Source organism: Rhinopithecus roxellana, chromosome 2 (assembly GCF_007565055.1).
Source record: "Rhinopithecus roxellana isolate Shanxi Qingling chromosome 2, ASM756505v1, whole genome shotgun sequence".
Classification (NCBI taxonomy): Eukaryota; Metazoa; Chordata; class Mammalia; order Primates; family Cercopithecidae; genus Rhinopithecus; species Rhinopithecus roxellana.
The window spans coordinates 48,511,518-48,526,811 of NC_044550.1; the positions used below are offsets into that span (position 1 = coordinate 48,511,518).

The 15,294-nt window shown below is 36.3% G+C and overlaps 1 protein-coding gene across 12 annotated transcripts in view; it reads right to left on the bottom strand.

The window, feature by feature from the left end:
* PTPN13 (protein tyrosine phosphatase non-receptor type 13) overlaps positions 1 to 15,294 on the bottom strand; it is a 228,430-nt gene that overhangs the window by 178,351 nt on the left and 34,785 nt on the right. For all 12 annotated transcript variants that reach the window (XM_030919866.1, XM_030919897.1, XM_030919901.1 and 9 more), the window contains exon 2: positions 10,967 to 11,086. In XM_030919866.1, the coding sequence (XP_030775726.1) occupies positions 10,967 to 11,081 (115 nt within the window). In that variant the 5' untranslated portion in view covers positions 11,082 to 11,086. The remainder of the gene's footprint in view (positions 1 to 10,966; positions 11,087 to 15,294) is intronic.

The following is a 15,294-nucleotide window of genomic DNA, read 5'->3' on the forward strand; positions in this document are numbered from 1 at the left end:
AGGAGAAAGGGGAACCCTTGTATACTATTGGTGGGAATGTAAATTACTACAGCCACTATGGAGGATAGTATGGAGGTTCCTCAAAAAAAAAAAAAAAAAAAAAAAAAAAAAGCAACTACCATATGATTCAGCAATCCCACTGCTAGGCATCTATCCCAAACAAAGGAAATCAGTGTATCAAAGAGATATCTTCACTCCCATGTTTACGGCAGCACTACTCACCATAGCCAAGTTACGGAATCATCTCAAGTATCTATCAACAGATGAATGGGTATAGAAAATGTGGCATATATACACAACAGATACTATTCAGCCATATTAAAAGAATAAAATTCTTTCATTTGCAACAACATGGATGGAACTGTAGGACATTATGTTAAGTGAAACAAGCCAGGCACAGAAAGACAAATTTCACATGTTCTCACTCATAGGTGGGAGCTTCAAAAATAAAATTGAACTCACGGAGATAGAGAGTAGAATGATGGTTACCAGAAACTGGGAAGGTTAGTAGGGAAGGGGGATAAAGAGAGGATGGTTAATGGGTATAAAAATAGTTAGAAAGAAAAAATAAGATGTAATGTTCAGTAGTACAATAGGGCAACTGCAATTAAGAATTTATTGCATATTTCAAAATATCTAAGAGTAGAATTTGAATGTTCTTAATACAAAGAAATGATAAATGCTTGAGGTGATGAATACCCCAGCTACCCTGATTTGACCATTACACACTGTATGCTTTTTTCAAAATATCACATGTACCTCAAAAATAACTAGTATGTAGGCATAATAATTAAAAATAAAAATGGCCAGGCGCGGTGGCTCACGCCTGTAATCCCAGCACTTTGGGAGGCCGAGGCGGCCGGATCATGAGGTCAGGAGATCGAGACCATCCTGGCTAAGAAGGTGAAACCCCGTCTCTACTAAAAGTACAAAAATTAAACGGGTGTGGTGGCGGGTGCCTGTGGTCCCAGCTACTCAGCAGGCTGAGGCAGGAGAATGGTGTGAACCTGGGAGGCGGAGCTTGCAGTGAGCCAAGATTGCGCCACTGCACTCCAGCCTGGGCAACAGAGCAAGACTCCATCTCAAAAAAAAAAAATACAAATAAATAAATAAATAAATAATGATAATCTGCTTAATCTGTTGAAGATCTCCATTGAGGTTTTAAATTTAGTCACCACATATTTTATTTCTAGATGTTTTATTATTATTTTTCATTCTGCCTGTATTCATTTTTTTGGGTTGCTATAACAAAGTACCATAGAATGGATGACTTAAGTTAAAGAAATTTATTTTCTCACAATTCTATACTTTCGTAAAAGTGCAAAATCAAGGCGCTGGCAGGGTTGGTTTCTTCTGAGGACTCTCTTCTTGGCTTATAGGTGGCCATCTTCTCACTGTATCTTCTCATAGTTTTCCTTCTGTATGTGTTTATGTCCTAATTTCCTCTTCTTATACGGACACTAGTCATATGGGATTAGGCCCCACCTTAATAACTGTATTTTAACATTATTAGCTCTTTGAAAACCCTATCTTCGATACAGTCCTATTTTGAGGTATTAGGGGTTAGGACTTCATGAATTTTTGAGGAACACAATCCCATAACATTGTCTATTTTTAATGTTTTCAGTGTTCTGAATTTTTTTCATTTTAAAAAATGTTTTTAGTCATTTTAAAAACTAAACTCCATAAACTAATTTAAATATACTTATTAGAAAATTCTATTATACACATATTTTAAAGGTGGGTAGTCTACTCCTGCTGATCTACAAAGAGAAAAAATGAACATTTGGCTCAAAAAAGTCAGGTATAGCATTTGACTGAAAAACATTTTTCTTTTAAAAACACAGTTTAAAATTAATAAGAAAAAACATCAAGCTCTAAATTTAAACAATTTTTGAAAAAATATTTGATGATACTCCTTTTTGTTAAGCAGATTTGTTAGAGAATAACTGACATACAATAATTGTACATACTAAAAGAGTACAATTTGATGTTCTGACATATGAATAAGCCTGTGAAACTATTATGGCAATCAAATCAAGATAATTAATATGTCCATCACCTCTAAAAGTTTCCTCATGATCTTTTATAATTCCCTGCTTCATCTCCATCATCTCTCATCCCTAAACCACTGATCTGCTTTGTCACTACAGCGTAGTTTGTATGTTTTAGAGTTTTAGATTAGAATCATATAGAACGTACTATTTTTTGTCTGACTTCCTTCACTCAACATAATTATTTTGAGATTAATCGATGTTGTTGCATGTATCAATAGTTCACTCCTTTTTATTGATGTGTAGCATTTCATTATATGAATATATCACAATGTGTTTATCTATTCACTTGTTGATAGACATTTGTATCGTTTCCAGCTTTTGGTTACCACAAAGAAATGTACTATGAACATTCATGTACAAGTCTTTGTGTGGACATACGGTTTCATCTCTTTTAAGTAACTAGGAATGTATACGGCAGGTTTATTTAACTTTTCAAGAAACTATCAGTTTCCCAAATGTAAAGCTGTATCATTTTACATTTCCACTAGCAGTCTATGAAACTTTCAGTCGCTGGCTGGGCACAGTGGCTTATGCCTATAATCCCAGCACTTTGGGAGGCCGAGGTGGGCAGAAGATGATTTGAGGCCAGGAGATCCAGACCAGCCTGGCCAAGATGGCAAAATCCCATCTTTACTAAAATACAAGAAAATAGCCAGCTGGGTATGGTGGCACACTCCTGTGATCCCAGCTACTTGAGAGGCTGAGGTGGGAGGATCGCTTGAACCTGGGATGCAGAGGTTGCAGTGAGAAGATCTCACCATTGTTCTCCAGCCTGGGCAACAGAGGGAAACTTCGTCTTAAAAAAAAAAATTGCAAATATTTTCTCCCAGTGTAGGTCTTTTCCTTTCATTCTCTTAACAATATGTTTAGAAGAGTGGATGTTTTTTATTCTGATGAAGTCCACTGTATCTCTTTTTTTCTTTTATGGATCATACATTTGTCTTATTTACATCTCTGCCTAACTCAGGGACACAACTACTGTCTCATTTTTTTTAAGAACTTTAATTTTTGGTATATGGATATCCAATTATTACAGCACCATTCATTGAAAAGAGCATCCTTTCTTTCTTGAAAATCAATTGACCATATAGGTGTGGATTTATTTCTGGACGCTATTATGTTCAATTGATCTAGTTGTTTATTTTGATTACTGTAGCTTGATAATAAATCTTGAGACCAGGTAGTGAGAGTCCTCAAACATTGTTCTTTTTTCAAAGTTGTTTTGGCTACTGTAAGTCCACTGAATTTCCGTAAGAATTTTACAATCCACTTGTCATTTTCTACAAAAAAATATAGCCTGTTGGAATTGCACTGAATCTAGAGATCAGTTTAGAGAAAATTGACATCTGAACAATACTGAGTCTTTCCATACAGGAACACACTGTAGCTCTCTATCTATTTAGGTATTCTTTAATTTCTCTCAGCACTGTGTTTTAGTTTTTGTTACATAGGCCTTCATATCTTTTGTCAGGTTTATTCCTAATTTTTTCATATTATTAAATTTTGTATTCCATATTTTACTTTTTTTTTTTTTTTTTTTTACTATTTCTAAATGGTAAAAGAGTTGTTTTTTGCATATTGATCTTGTATCTTTCAACCTGTTAAACATTTATGAGTTCAAGTGGCTTTTCTTGGATTCTATCAAATTTTCTATATAGAACATGTCATATTCAAATACATACAATTTTACCTTTTTCTAATCTGGATGCCTTTTGTCTTGTTTTATTTGCACTAGTTGGAACTTAGAATACAATGTTCAATATAAGTAATGAGAGCAGATACGCTTGATCTATTCCTGATCTCAGGGGAAGAGTCAATGATTTACCAGTATGATGTGAAGATACCTGTTATTAGGTTGAGGTAGTTCCTTTCTATTCCTATATGAGAGGTTTTTTTTTTTTTTTCTTTTTTTTCTTTTTTTTTTTGAGACAGGGTCTCATTCTGTTGCCCAGGCTGGAGTGCCGTGGTGCTATCTTGGCTCACTGCAACCTCCTGAGCTCAAGCCATCCTCTTGAATAGCTGGGACTACAGGTGTATGTCACCACGCCTGACTAATTTTTGTATTTTTTGTAGAGACGGGGTTTCACCATGTTTCGCAGGCTGGTCATGAACTCCTGAACTCAAGCAGCTCACACCTGTAATCCCAGCACTTTGGGAGGCTGAGGCAGGAGGGACATATTGGTTTGTAGTTTTATTTTCTCTAATGTATTTGTCTGATTTTGAAATCATAGTAATGCTGTCCTCGTAGAATGAGTTGGGAAGTATACCTTTCTCTTCAATGTTCTAATAGTGTTTGTATAGAACGCTATTATTTTTTCCTTATATTTTTAGTAGAATTCCCTAGTGAAACAACATGGGCCTGGAATTTTCTTTGTGGAGTATTTTAAACTATAAATTAAATCATCTTGGACAGGTGTGGTGGCTCATGCTTGTAATCCTAACACTTTGCAAGGCTGATGCGAGCACGTCACTTGAGGGCAGGAGTTCAAGACCAGCCTGGCAAACATGGCGAAACTATGTCTCTACTAAAGATACAAAAAAAAAAAATTAGCCAAACGTGGTAGCACACACCTGTAGTCCCAGCTACTCGGGGGGCTGAGGCAGGAGAATAGCTTGAACCTGGGAGGCAGAGGTTATAGTGAGCCAAGATCACACCATTGCACTTCAGCCTGAGTGGCAGAGTGAGACTCTGTCTTCAAAAAGAAAAAACCAATCATCTTAATAGATATAGGGCAATTCAGGCTGTCTTTTTTTTTCTTGAGTGAGCTTTGGTAGTTTGTGTCTTTTAAGGTGTCCATTTCATGTAAGTTGTTGAATACTTCCAACAATTTGTTCATCATTTTCCCTTATTTTTTTTAGTAACTACAGAATCTGAAATCATGTCACCTGATACTGTTTTTGTAAACCTCCTGTTGCTGTATTCATAAGAGTGCTAAATTTTTAAACTTTATTGTTTTTTATACATGAAGTGATTTTATAGCTCTAAATAGGTGTAAGTTCATAATGACTTGCTTTAAAATAGTTATTTCTGCTCTGCCAATACTAACTCCTATAAGTCATTTAAACTGGGCTTTGTTTCCTTATCTCTAAGATAATTAGTTAGACTGAACAGATTAAAACCTTTTCAGCTCTAAGAGTTTGATTCCATAAATTAAAAAATATGTGTGTGGCTCTGAGTTTATGCAGATATTTCTTATATATACTTTTTCATTTTAGTAGCAAGAGAATTTTCCTGAAAGTATTTATGCAATAAAAGTAATTGTATAAAAAATAGAACATAATATTCACGAAATTTTGCTGATATTATTTAATAGATTTATTCCCTAATAAGATTTTTTAAAGTTATCTATAAATTCTAATTTTTAAGCACTTTTTTAGGAGTGAAGAGAAGTCTGATATTTGTCTTAGCTTTCTATAGTAATTTGTCATTTTCACTATAATAAGACTTTATAAAAATGAAATACAGCCAAATAATTATATATGCTCTGTCCTCTACAATCTGATCCAAATTTGTCTTTCAAAGAATATAAGAAACACAACGTGGTCTTTCAATGTTCCCAGGGCACTTGCTGGTATCTGTTGGAACTTTTTAATGCAAACAATGAACCTGGCTTGCTTTTAATATTTCTCTTTATCAAATGCTTTATTCTATTATTTTTTTGTTTTTGTTTCTGTTTTTTGTTTTTTGTTTTTTCGAGATGGAGTCTCGCTCTGTCGCCTAGGCTGGAGTGCAGTGGCGGGATCTCGGCTCACTGCAAGCTCCGCCTCCCGGGTTCACGCCATTCTCCAGCCTCTGGAGCAGCTGGTACTACAGGCGCCCTCCACCACACCCGGCTAATTTTTGTATTTTTTAGTAGAGACAGGGTTTCACCGTGGTCTGGATCTCCTGACCTCGTGATTCGCCTGCCTCGGCCTCCCAAAGTGCTGGGATTACAGGCGTGAGCCACCGAGCCCAGCCTATTCTATCATCTTTTAACTGTTTATTGACATTACTCATTTCATTAATTATTCTTTTATTTATTAAATAGGGAACCAGAAGTGACTACTTATACAGGGATTTATATCCTTGCCTAAGTGAGGGAAATTCAGTCTCTTCCTCTGACTAATCAATCAACCTAACACCCTAGAACCTCAAGATTCGAAAGAGCTGTTTTCTGCAGAGAGCAACAGTTCCATAACAAACAAACAAACAAACAAAAAAATACTGTTTTGGACAATTACTACATTTGTAAGCTAAGTTTTCCAAGGTAGCAATAACCTCACTTTTAAAGATTATTCATAAAAAGCAAGAGAATAGCATCTTTTTTTATTATGTAGGAAGACTGAGCTCCTATATGAATTCATCCATGATATAAAAGTTAAAATCTTAAATGTATATATGTTTTTCTGACATAAGCTAGGATTCTCAATCGGTTAAAAAGATGAAGTGGGCCAGGCACGGTGGCTCACGTTTGTAATCCCAGCACTTGAAGAGGTTAAGGTGGGTGGATCACCTGAGGTCAGGAGTTCAAGACCAGTCTGGCCAACATGGTAAAACCCCGTCTCTACTAAAATTAGCCGGGTGTGGTGGCACATGCCTGTAATCTCAGCTACTCAGGAGGCTGAGACACAAAAATCACTTGAGCCCGGGAGGTGGAGGTTGCAGTGAGCTGAGATTGCACCACTGCACTCCAGCCTGAGTGACAGAGTGAGACTTCATCTCAAAAAAAAAAAAAAAAAGAGAAGAAAAGATGAACTGAAAGGCATACAACTGGGAAATCATAACACAGGAAGATTCTTAGTAAAAGTTTCCCAGAACTTTTATTTCAATAACTGCAATTAACTTCCTAATTAAAGAACAGCAACTCCTCAGCTAGGTAAAAATAAAATCTAGCTATCTACTATTCACAAAAAGTACCTAAATTACAGCACAGAGGATGTGAAAATTAAGGAAGGAGGAAAGCTATACTAGAGATAGGAAAGGTGGGTGAATGTCAACAAAAATGACGCAAAGGTGGCAATATTAAGAGCAGATAACAGAATTTATTGCAATGACTTGTAGAAAGAAAAAAGCTTACTTTATATTAATAAAATATCTTGTCCATTTATATTAGTTGTTAGCCATCACATGTATCACACAAAATTGCATGAAAATATGTAACTACAGAAGAAGACAGACAAAAACAATCATAGTGGGAAGTTTTGACTATCCCTAGGAATTTGAAGATGAAGAATACAGACTAATAAAGTTTAAAAAAATTGTAAGCACAAACATTAATGAGCTTAGGCTATAGCCTAGGAATAGACAGTACGATTCTTTTCAAACCACAGAATATTTACAAAGATAGATCATGTGTAAGATAACAAGAAAATCTCAAAAAATACTATCTTATGATTTCTCAGGGTAGTCATACAGATGGCATGTTTTAGTAACCACAAGGCAACAAAACTAAGAAACTTACACCAAAAGAAGAACCAGCTTTCATCATCACCTTCATCTACATGTTTAGAAGTGCATGAATATTAAAAGTTTTACATTTTCCCTCCTCTGAAGAGAAGTTCACTTGAAGATGGTGTCTTTCAACAAGGCCATGCTTAGATATCATTATCCTATGAATAATAACCATAGCAATTTTGCTTTTAAAAATGGAAAGCCTTCAATTGCTGGGAGGCTCGAAAATATGAAGAAACAGATAATTTTCTTGACCTTTGTTCAGTAATACCCCAATAGAAATGCTTATTTACAGCCCCCTCTTATAGGAATGTCAATAGCATGCTTGCACTCATGCTATTGAAAAAGAAACGGGAACAACGTGCAAGTTCAAGATGATATGGCGGAAAGGTCATTGACAAGAAAGCATTTTAAAAAAACAAATAAACTTCTTGGACACCATTATATTTTACCAGCTTTTTTCCCCCCGCCACTCCCAGTGTTATGCAAAAGGACTCTACGAGAGAACTAAGACAACCAACATTCATCCATAAAATAAAAAAACTAATATTTTATTTCAATTTGTTACAAGAGTCAGGAGAAGAACTTGTGACAGAAAGATATTGTGTAATCAAATATATGAAAAGATATTGTGTAATCAAATACAAAGAATGAAAACTCATAAATTTCTGATAAATTAAATCAAATAAGAATTTATTTCCTCCAAATACATAGAAATTTCCAATTGGCAATCATGACAATTGGTAATCTTCAAACTGCCAAAGAAATCAAATTCAATCTCTCTGTATTACTGATAATACTCTGTGAATTAGACTGGAGGCCTTATGCTAACCAGCTCCTATTGCACAGCATTTAACACACAGCTACCTCACAATTAATTTTATACTACATCTGGTAAGTCTTTTAATTATAATGTGCCAATATGTTATGCAATAATTGCCTCTCAATGACAACACCTTTATATTCATTTGATCTCTATTAACATTATGAAATGTGAAAACAAGGAAAAACCCTTAGGTACTTACAGTATGCAAGATGCTTTATATTCTATGAGTCATGGCCTGAGCAATAATTCCTGCCATTAGTATAATAAAAAGAGGTATTCTCTCTTCCTCCTCTGAATATCTGTAGTACTTATTGTCTACAGTACTTATTGTCTATGTCACTCATCTGGCACATTGTTTTGAAGTGGTAAATTTGCAGTTGTGTCTTTTATCTGAATAAATTCCTTAAGGGCAAAAGTGACACCCACTTATTAGGATCTTCCACACAATACCTCACAAGTAGAAAGTATTTCTTTTTTTTTTTTTTTTTTTTTTTTTTTTTTTTTTTTTTTTTTGAGGCAGAGTCTCGCTCTGTCGCCCAGGCTGGAGTGCAGTGGCCGGATCTCAGCTCACTGCAAGCTCCGCCTCCCGGGTTTACGCCATTCTCTTGCCTCAGCCTCCCGAGTAGCTGGGACTACAGGCGCCCGCCACTTCGCCCGGCTAGTTTTTGTATTTTTAGTAGAGACGGGGTTTCACCGTGTTAGCCAGGATGGTCTCGATCTCCTGACCTCGTGATCCGCCCGTCTCGGCCTCCCAAAGTGCTGGGATTACAGGCTTGAGCCACCGCGCCCGGCCGAAAGTATTTCTTAAATATTAATTGACAATTATTAATTGACTAAATAATGCCATCAACATATCTTTCCTTCAATAACACCTTTGGAGCACAGCTACATTCTGAATACTCTGGAGTGTCTATACTTTCCAATTTTCTGAAAAATAAAGTAAAGCAAACAAAGCAATAATGTTTATTAAAAATACCCAGATTTTTGGTTAAGTGATATTAGATCAAATGAATAATGTTCTTTAAATTAATACTAACTCTAATTAAAGATCATCAAACATAAAGGTTATAGCACCAGAGCATGGGCCCTAACACTATTTCTTCACAATCCTGTCTCTGAATTAAAAAACTACATCAAAAACAACAAAGTTTTACCACTTGTCCCCAAACACTCTTCCCCTGTCTCTATACTTTCCTGTACTCAATCAGTAGTTATCCCTACATCTTTCAAAAGGTTCCCATGGCTCCTGGTCTTTAGCAACTCTATCCTATAGATGGTTCTCAAACTTTAGCATGCATCGGAATGTCCTTGAGGGCTTGTTAAAACACAAATTGCTGGGCTGTACCCCTAGAGTTTCTTATTCAGTAGGTCTCTAATGTGTGTTTTATTGTTGCATTTCTAACAAGTTTTCAAAAGATGCTAATGTTGCTGGTACCATGTTTTCAGAACTATCACTACCCTCAATCCTTACTTATTTCTGTCAGGCTTTTTTGTGCCTGATATATCATGCATTCAAATCAATTTTAGAGACTAATTCTTTAGATGAAGCTACCATTCTAAATAAGTTTTGGTCACATGCTATGAATGGCAAACACCATCTTCATGTGCAACTCCTGGCATGATATCAAATATTTCTGGACAACCAAAAGATGACTCTAACTTTTCTAACTCCACAATGCCACACAACCATTTGGACCAAGAGATCCCCTCTACAGGGAAACACCAAAATACTTGTCGACCCTATATTATTCCAATTTAGAGTAACAGGGATGCCTGTATTATTCTCTCTACCAGATTTTTTTCCCCTCCCTCTCATCTGGTTAACTTTTCTTTTGGGTCTTAGCACAAGAATGACTTGTGTAGGAGTGCCTTCCTTTTCTGCCCCATGACCAAGTCAAATCCTCCTATTATGACTTCTCAGAGAGTCACTGAATCCCTCCCTTTTAGCCCTTGACATGGCTGCATTTTTTACATTTGTTTGTGCAGTACAAATGTGTGTGTGTGTGTGTGTGTGTGTGTGTATAATTTTTATTTATTTATTTTATTTATTTATTTTTTGAGATGGAGTCTCACTCTGTCACCCAGGCTAGAGTGCAGTGGCATAATCTGGGCTCACTGCAACCTCCGCCTCCTGGATTCAAGTGATTCTCCTGCCTCAGCCTCCTGAGTAGCTGGTATTACAGGCACCCACCACTACAACAGCTAAATTTTGTATTTTTAGTAGAGATGGGGTTTCACCATGTTGGCCAGGCTGGTCTCAAACCCCTGACCTCAAGTGACCCCCCAACCTCAGCCTCCCAAAGTGCTGGGACTACAGGTGTGAGCCACCATGCCTGGTCCAAATATTTTATTAATAGCTATTTTCCACATTGAACTGTGAGCTCTAAACTGAGAGGAACTGTTTTGGTTTCAATCACCATTAAACTTTTGCTGCCTGGTGCAATGCTGGGCACATAGAAGATATTCTAATGAATATAGATAATAGCTGAGCTTTTTCAGCCCTAAACGAGATAAGGAAAGTATTCCTTTCATACTCTGCCAAAGGCACAGGAATAATGAAACAAAAATCTAATCTCTGACCCTGTATCTGTTTTTTAGCTACGGAATACTGAAACAACAACAACAACAACAGCAGCAGCATCAGCAGCTTACCTTTTCTGAATAATTCTTGGAGACTTTCGGCACTTTGATTTAATACAGCCCATATTTCTTCCTCCTGAAGTGGTCCACCCCGAACCTCCAGGGCCTCAGCTAGTGACACGTGCATATTACCTGGGAAACAAAGGTAACAGACGGTTGATGCATCAGCAACTTAACTGTACTTGCAGTAGTGAAAGCTCTACATCAGTGATGACAGACTATAAGCCCCCTGTCTACCTAATTTCTCAATATGGCTATCAATCTAAATGTTACCTTTAACTCATAGAAGGTAAAGGAATTGGAGGAAAAAATCCTCAAAATAACCACTTGCCCAAGCCCAACATGGTCAACTTCAGAGACAGAACTGGAGAATGGGGGTGGTGACTGACTACTTCATGGAAAAAGGCAGAGACCCCAGGGTACTAGGAGGCACAAAAATACAGATCATAAACCAAAGCAGTCAGACTGAACTGAATGAAGGCCTTTCAGATTTCTGTTCCAGGTTTCATCCTATCCATCCCAGATATAAAAGTAGAGAGAAATAGACAGGAGAACCTATAGCCATGGTAGGGGAAGTTGGGAATAAGATGGAACACATTTCTTCCATTCTTTAGTTGATTTCTATTATCTCCTATATATACTGTAACTGTATATTTTGCACTAAATGCAATTAAGTATTTCCAGACCCAGTTTTGTTGGCAACTCACCATTTTCCCTGGGAAAGTCACTTTTCCATTAAACCTCTGTTTCCCTATTGTAACATAGGAATGATAGTAACAATAAAAATGTCATTTTGGGTGGCTATGACAAGGGAAGTGGTTATGCTTGTGAACATGCTTTGATATATGATTCTACAGACGGTGGATTAATAAAAGATCAGAAAAGTGTTTGTCCTGAAATTTTTGTCAGGTCAATTTTTCCAATGGCGTTCAATTAAGTAGATGATATACTGATAAAACTTAAGATTTTCTATGGAGCTTAATAAACCTATTTTTATGTTAAAAGAGGAAAATATAACTAGTTAAAATCCTTCTATATAAATTTTCCTAAATTGACACAGCTTGAAAATTGTTCTTTAGAGTGATTCGTAAGATTTCTACCCAGAAAAAAACAATTTAAGCATAACGTATATAGTATATTTCTATTGTAAGGGAGAAGCAGATTTGGAAAAGAGGCCAAATAAGGAGTTTAAAAGTTAACCTATAAAAACATCTGTTTTAGATAAAAGTTGACTTTGTTTACTCAACTAACAAGACAAGCTACTATTTTCTTTTAATTTAGATTTATGATACTTAATCCTGACTGAAAAAAGCAATTCCAACTACAAATGAGGCCAGTCTTGTCCTTTCACTTTCCTTTTTAAATGTTTACTAAAACATTTTAGGCTTAAAGTCTGCCTCCAGGGTGTCTACTTATATACACAATGTGATAGTTAAAAGGAAAATATAAGATACTACTTTAAAAAAGCCAAAAGCGCTTTTACTTCGGTTGTACAAGAAGTGCGATTATTTATTTAGAACCCCTGCCCACGCCAAAGTCTCTAGGTTCTCACTGACTTTATGATATAATAGCATATTTATTCAAGAGAAAAAAGTAGAAGCTTCATTCCTTTCTAAAGATATGTGAGTTATCTTCTACATGAAAAATATTAATAAACTGGAAGTTTCAACAGAGGGATCAGATACTATTAGCAATCAGACACCAACATGACTTGTAAGAAGGACTACCTTGTAGCAAATTTCCAAAGTAATATGTCTGAGAACTGGTTAGATAGCTCTAAAGCCTATACTCAGGGTATAAAGAACAGAGCAAAGATTGCACAAGAATTTCTTTGAAGAGAGTTGTGTGCTGATTTTCATGTCTCCTCCAAAGTGGGAGGGATGTGGAAAGGTACCTTCCTTTTACCTCAAGCCAGTGAAAGAAGCTTCAATGGTACCCCTGGGAGTCCTTGATATATGTTCTCTGGAATTAGTGGAGGGCACAGCAGACAGTGCCTAATACACACTTTAGGAATCTAAAGGTGTTGCCTATCACTCTGAGGCAGCAACAAGAGGTAGACAGGTGAGGGTACACAAGAGTGAGGAGGCATACGGTATCAGGAGCCAGCTATACTTCCACTGCTCAGGGTAAGAGAGCAGCAAGGAAGCACAGCCACACAGAGGGCCAGTCTGGACCCATACGAAATCCTACCCAGAGGATTAAAATGTCCTAAAATTTAGATAGTGGCAGTGGTTGCACAAAAATTCTAAAAATCACTAAAGATATACTTTATAAGGGTGAAGGCTGAGCCTAGTGGCTTATGCCTGTAATCCCAGCAATTTGGGAGGCTAAGGCAGGAGGATTGCTTCAGGCCAGAAGTTCAAAACCGGCCTGGACAACACAGGGAGACCCTCATCTCTACAAAATATAAAATTAGCCGGGCATGGTGGTGCCTGTCGTAGTCCTAGCTATTAGGAGGCTGAAAAGGGAGGCTCACTTGAACCCAGGAGTCTGAGGTTCCAGTGAGCTATGATCATGCTTCTGTACTCCAGCCTGGTTGACAGAGTGAGACTGTTTCTAAAAAACTAAAAATAATTTTTTTAAAGGATAAGTTTTATTGTATGTGAAGTATATCTCGAAAAGCTGTTTAAAAAATTCTACCCAGAGTTCCACCCAGAACTCTGGGTTGGAAGTACCCAGACCACCACCAAGAAAAATGAAGAAGGGAGGAGGAGCAGAGGAAGGAGGGGAAAAGGAGAGAAGGGAAAGAAGAGGAGAAAGAGAAAGAAGAAGTATTCAAATTAGAATTATTTCTACTGTGGAATGGCCTGAAAGAAAACTAGGCTGAGGGCTAGAAGGGTTAGGGGTTACTGGCTAGCTGGAGGGAAAAATTTCTGTAGTGTCACATGTAGTATAGTTCCAGTGAAGGACTGTGAAGAACCCACAAAAGTACATACAAGAAAAAAGGGCCAGCCTTAAACACATATGAAGTTCAAAAACAGTAAAGCAATTTCACAATAGGAGTCTGGTAAAAACAACAACAAAAACTGTTTACCTCACTTTCTCTCTTCTTTAGATCCTGATGGGGTGAGATACAGCAACTTGCCAGTGGGTGAGGAGAAAAGTAACAAAAAGAGAAGCTAATCACACTGTCTTCCATCTATAGATCATCTTAGCTAGGGAAGGGAAAAGTTTTAGCTCTGAATGGACATTGAAATATTGATTAATATACTGACTAGGTACTTTTAATTATGGAGTTTAAGTGACTGTAGTCATTAGTATTACCAAAGGGCAAGGAGGGAATTATGGACCTGGGTTTTTATATAGAGGCAGAACTTCCTCTGGTGAAATAAGGGAGGAAGGATGGAAGGAAGGAAAAAAGGAGAACAAAATAACTTGCTTATGATGATATCTTACGTATCCCATTGTAAAACCAGTATGTTGGCTTTATATATACATACACACACACATACATATATGTGTGTATATATAGAGAGCACAAGAGACAGACTAGGTTTTAAATCCTAAGATACTGTTTTTACTTACTTTTTAAAAATAAATTGGATTTTAAAATATAATTATTCCCTACAAATAAAAAAATGAAAAGGTTAAAAGTAACTTCTCACACAATAGAATTTTTTCAGCAATTAATTTTTCTAGCTACAAAGATTACTAATTATATGTCTGCTGCTTGATTGATAAGGGTATAAATTATAACAATAACCTGTTAATTTTTATTTAAACTTTTTTTTGTATATTCAATATAGGATCTTTATGAACATTTCTGGTTAGAACATCTTAGAACTCCAAAACATAGACAGGAACATTTGTTTTTCAAAGTTATCATCAAGCTATCAGAATAGATTTAATATTTTTAATCTACAGCTTTGCTAAGCAAGAACTTAAAGACTTTTTTTTAAAACTGCCTCACTCTGATCACCCAATGTCAGAATTTAATGTAGTATTACAGCAGCTTCCTAGAAAACAAACAACAAAGCTATCAGCTTATAAATTGCCTACTAGCACCATCTTTCTCTCTTACATATGTTTATTTACCATTATTATAGCACTTTAGATCATTAGCTCCAAAGATAACAAGGGAATGAAGGAAATGCAGAAGTTGAAGAGGAATGCAAAAAAGAAAAAGGAAAGTGGAGGAAAAAAAGCTTGAAGTCAACCAACAGATGAGGACAGAATTAGTTACAAAAAAATTTTTAAAGCCTATTGCTTCAATTGTTTCCTTTAGAAACAGTACTAGATAACTTGGGAGTACAGATACATGACAGGCGTTATCACGTTAACCTATGACAAAGGCTAAATTTTACGATAAACATAGCCATATTACTTACTTTTATTCTCTT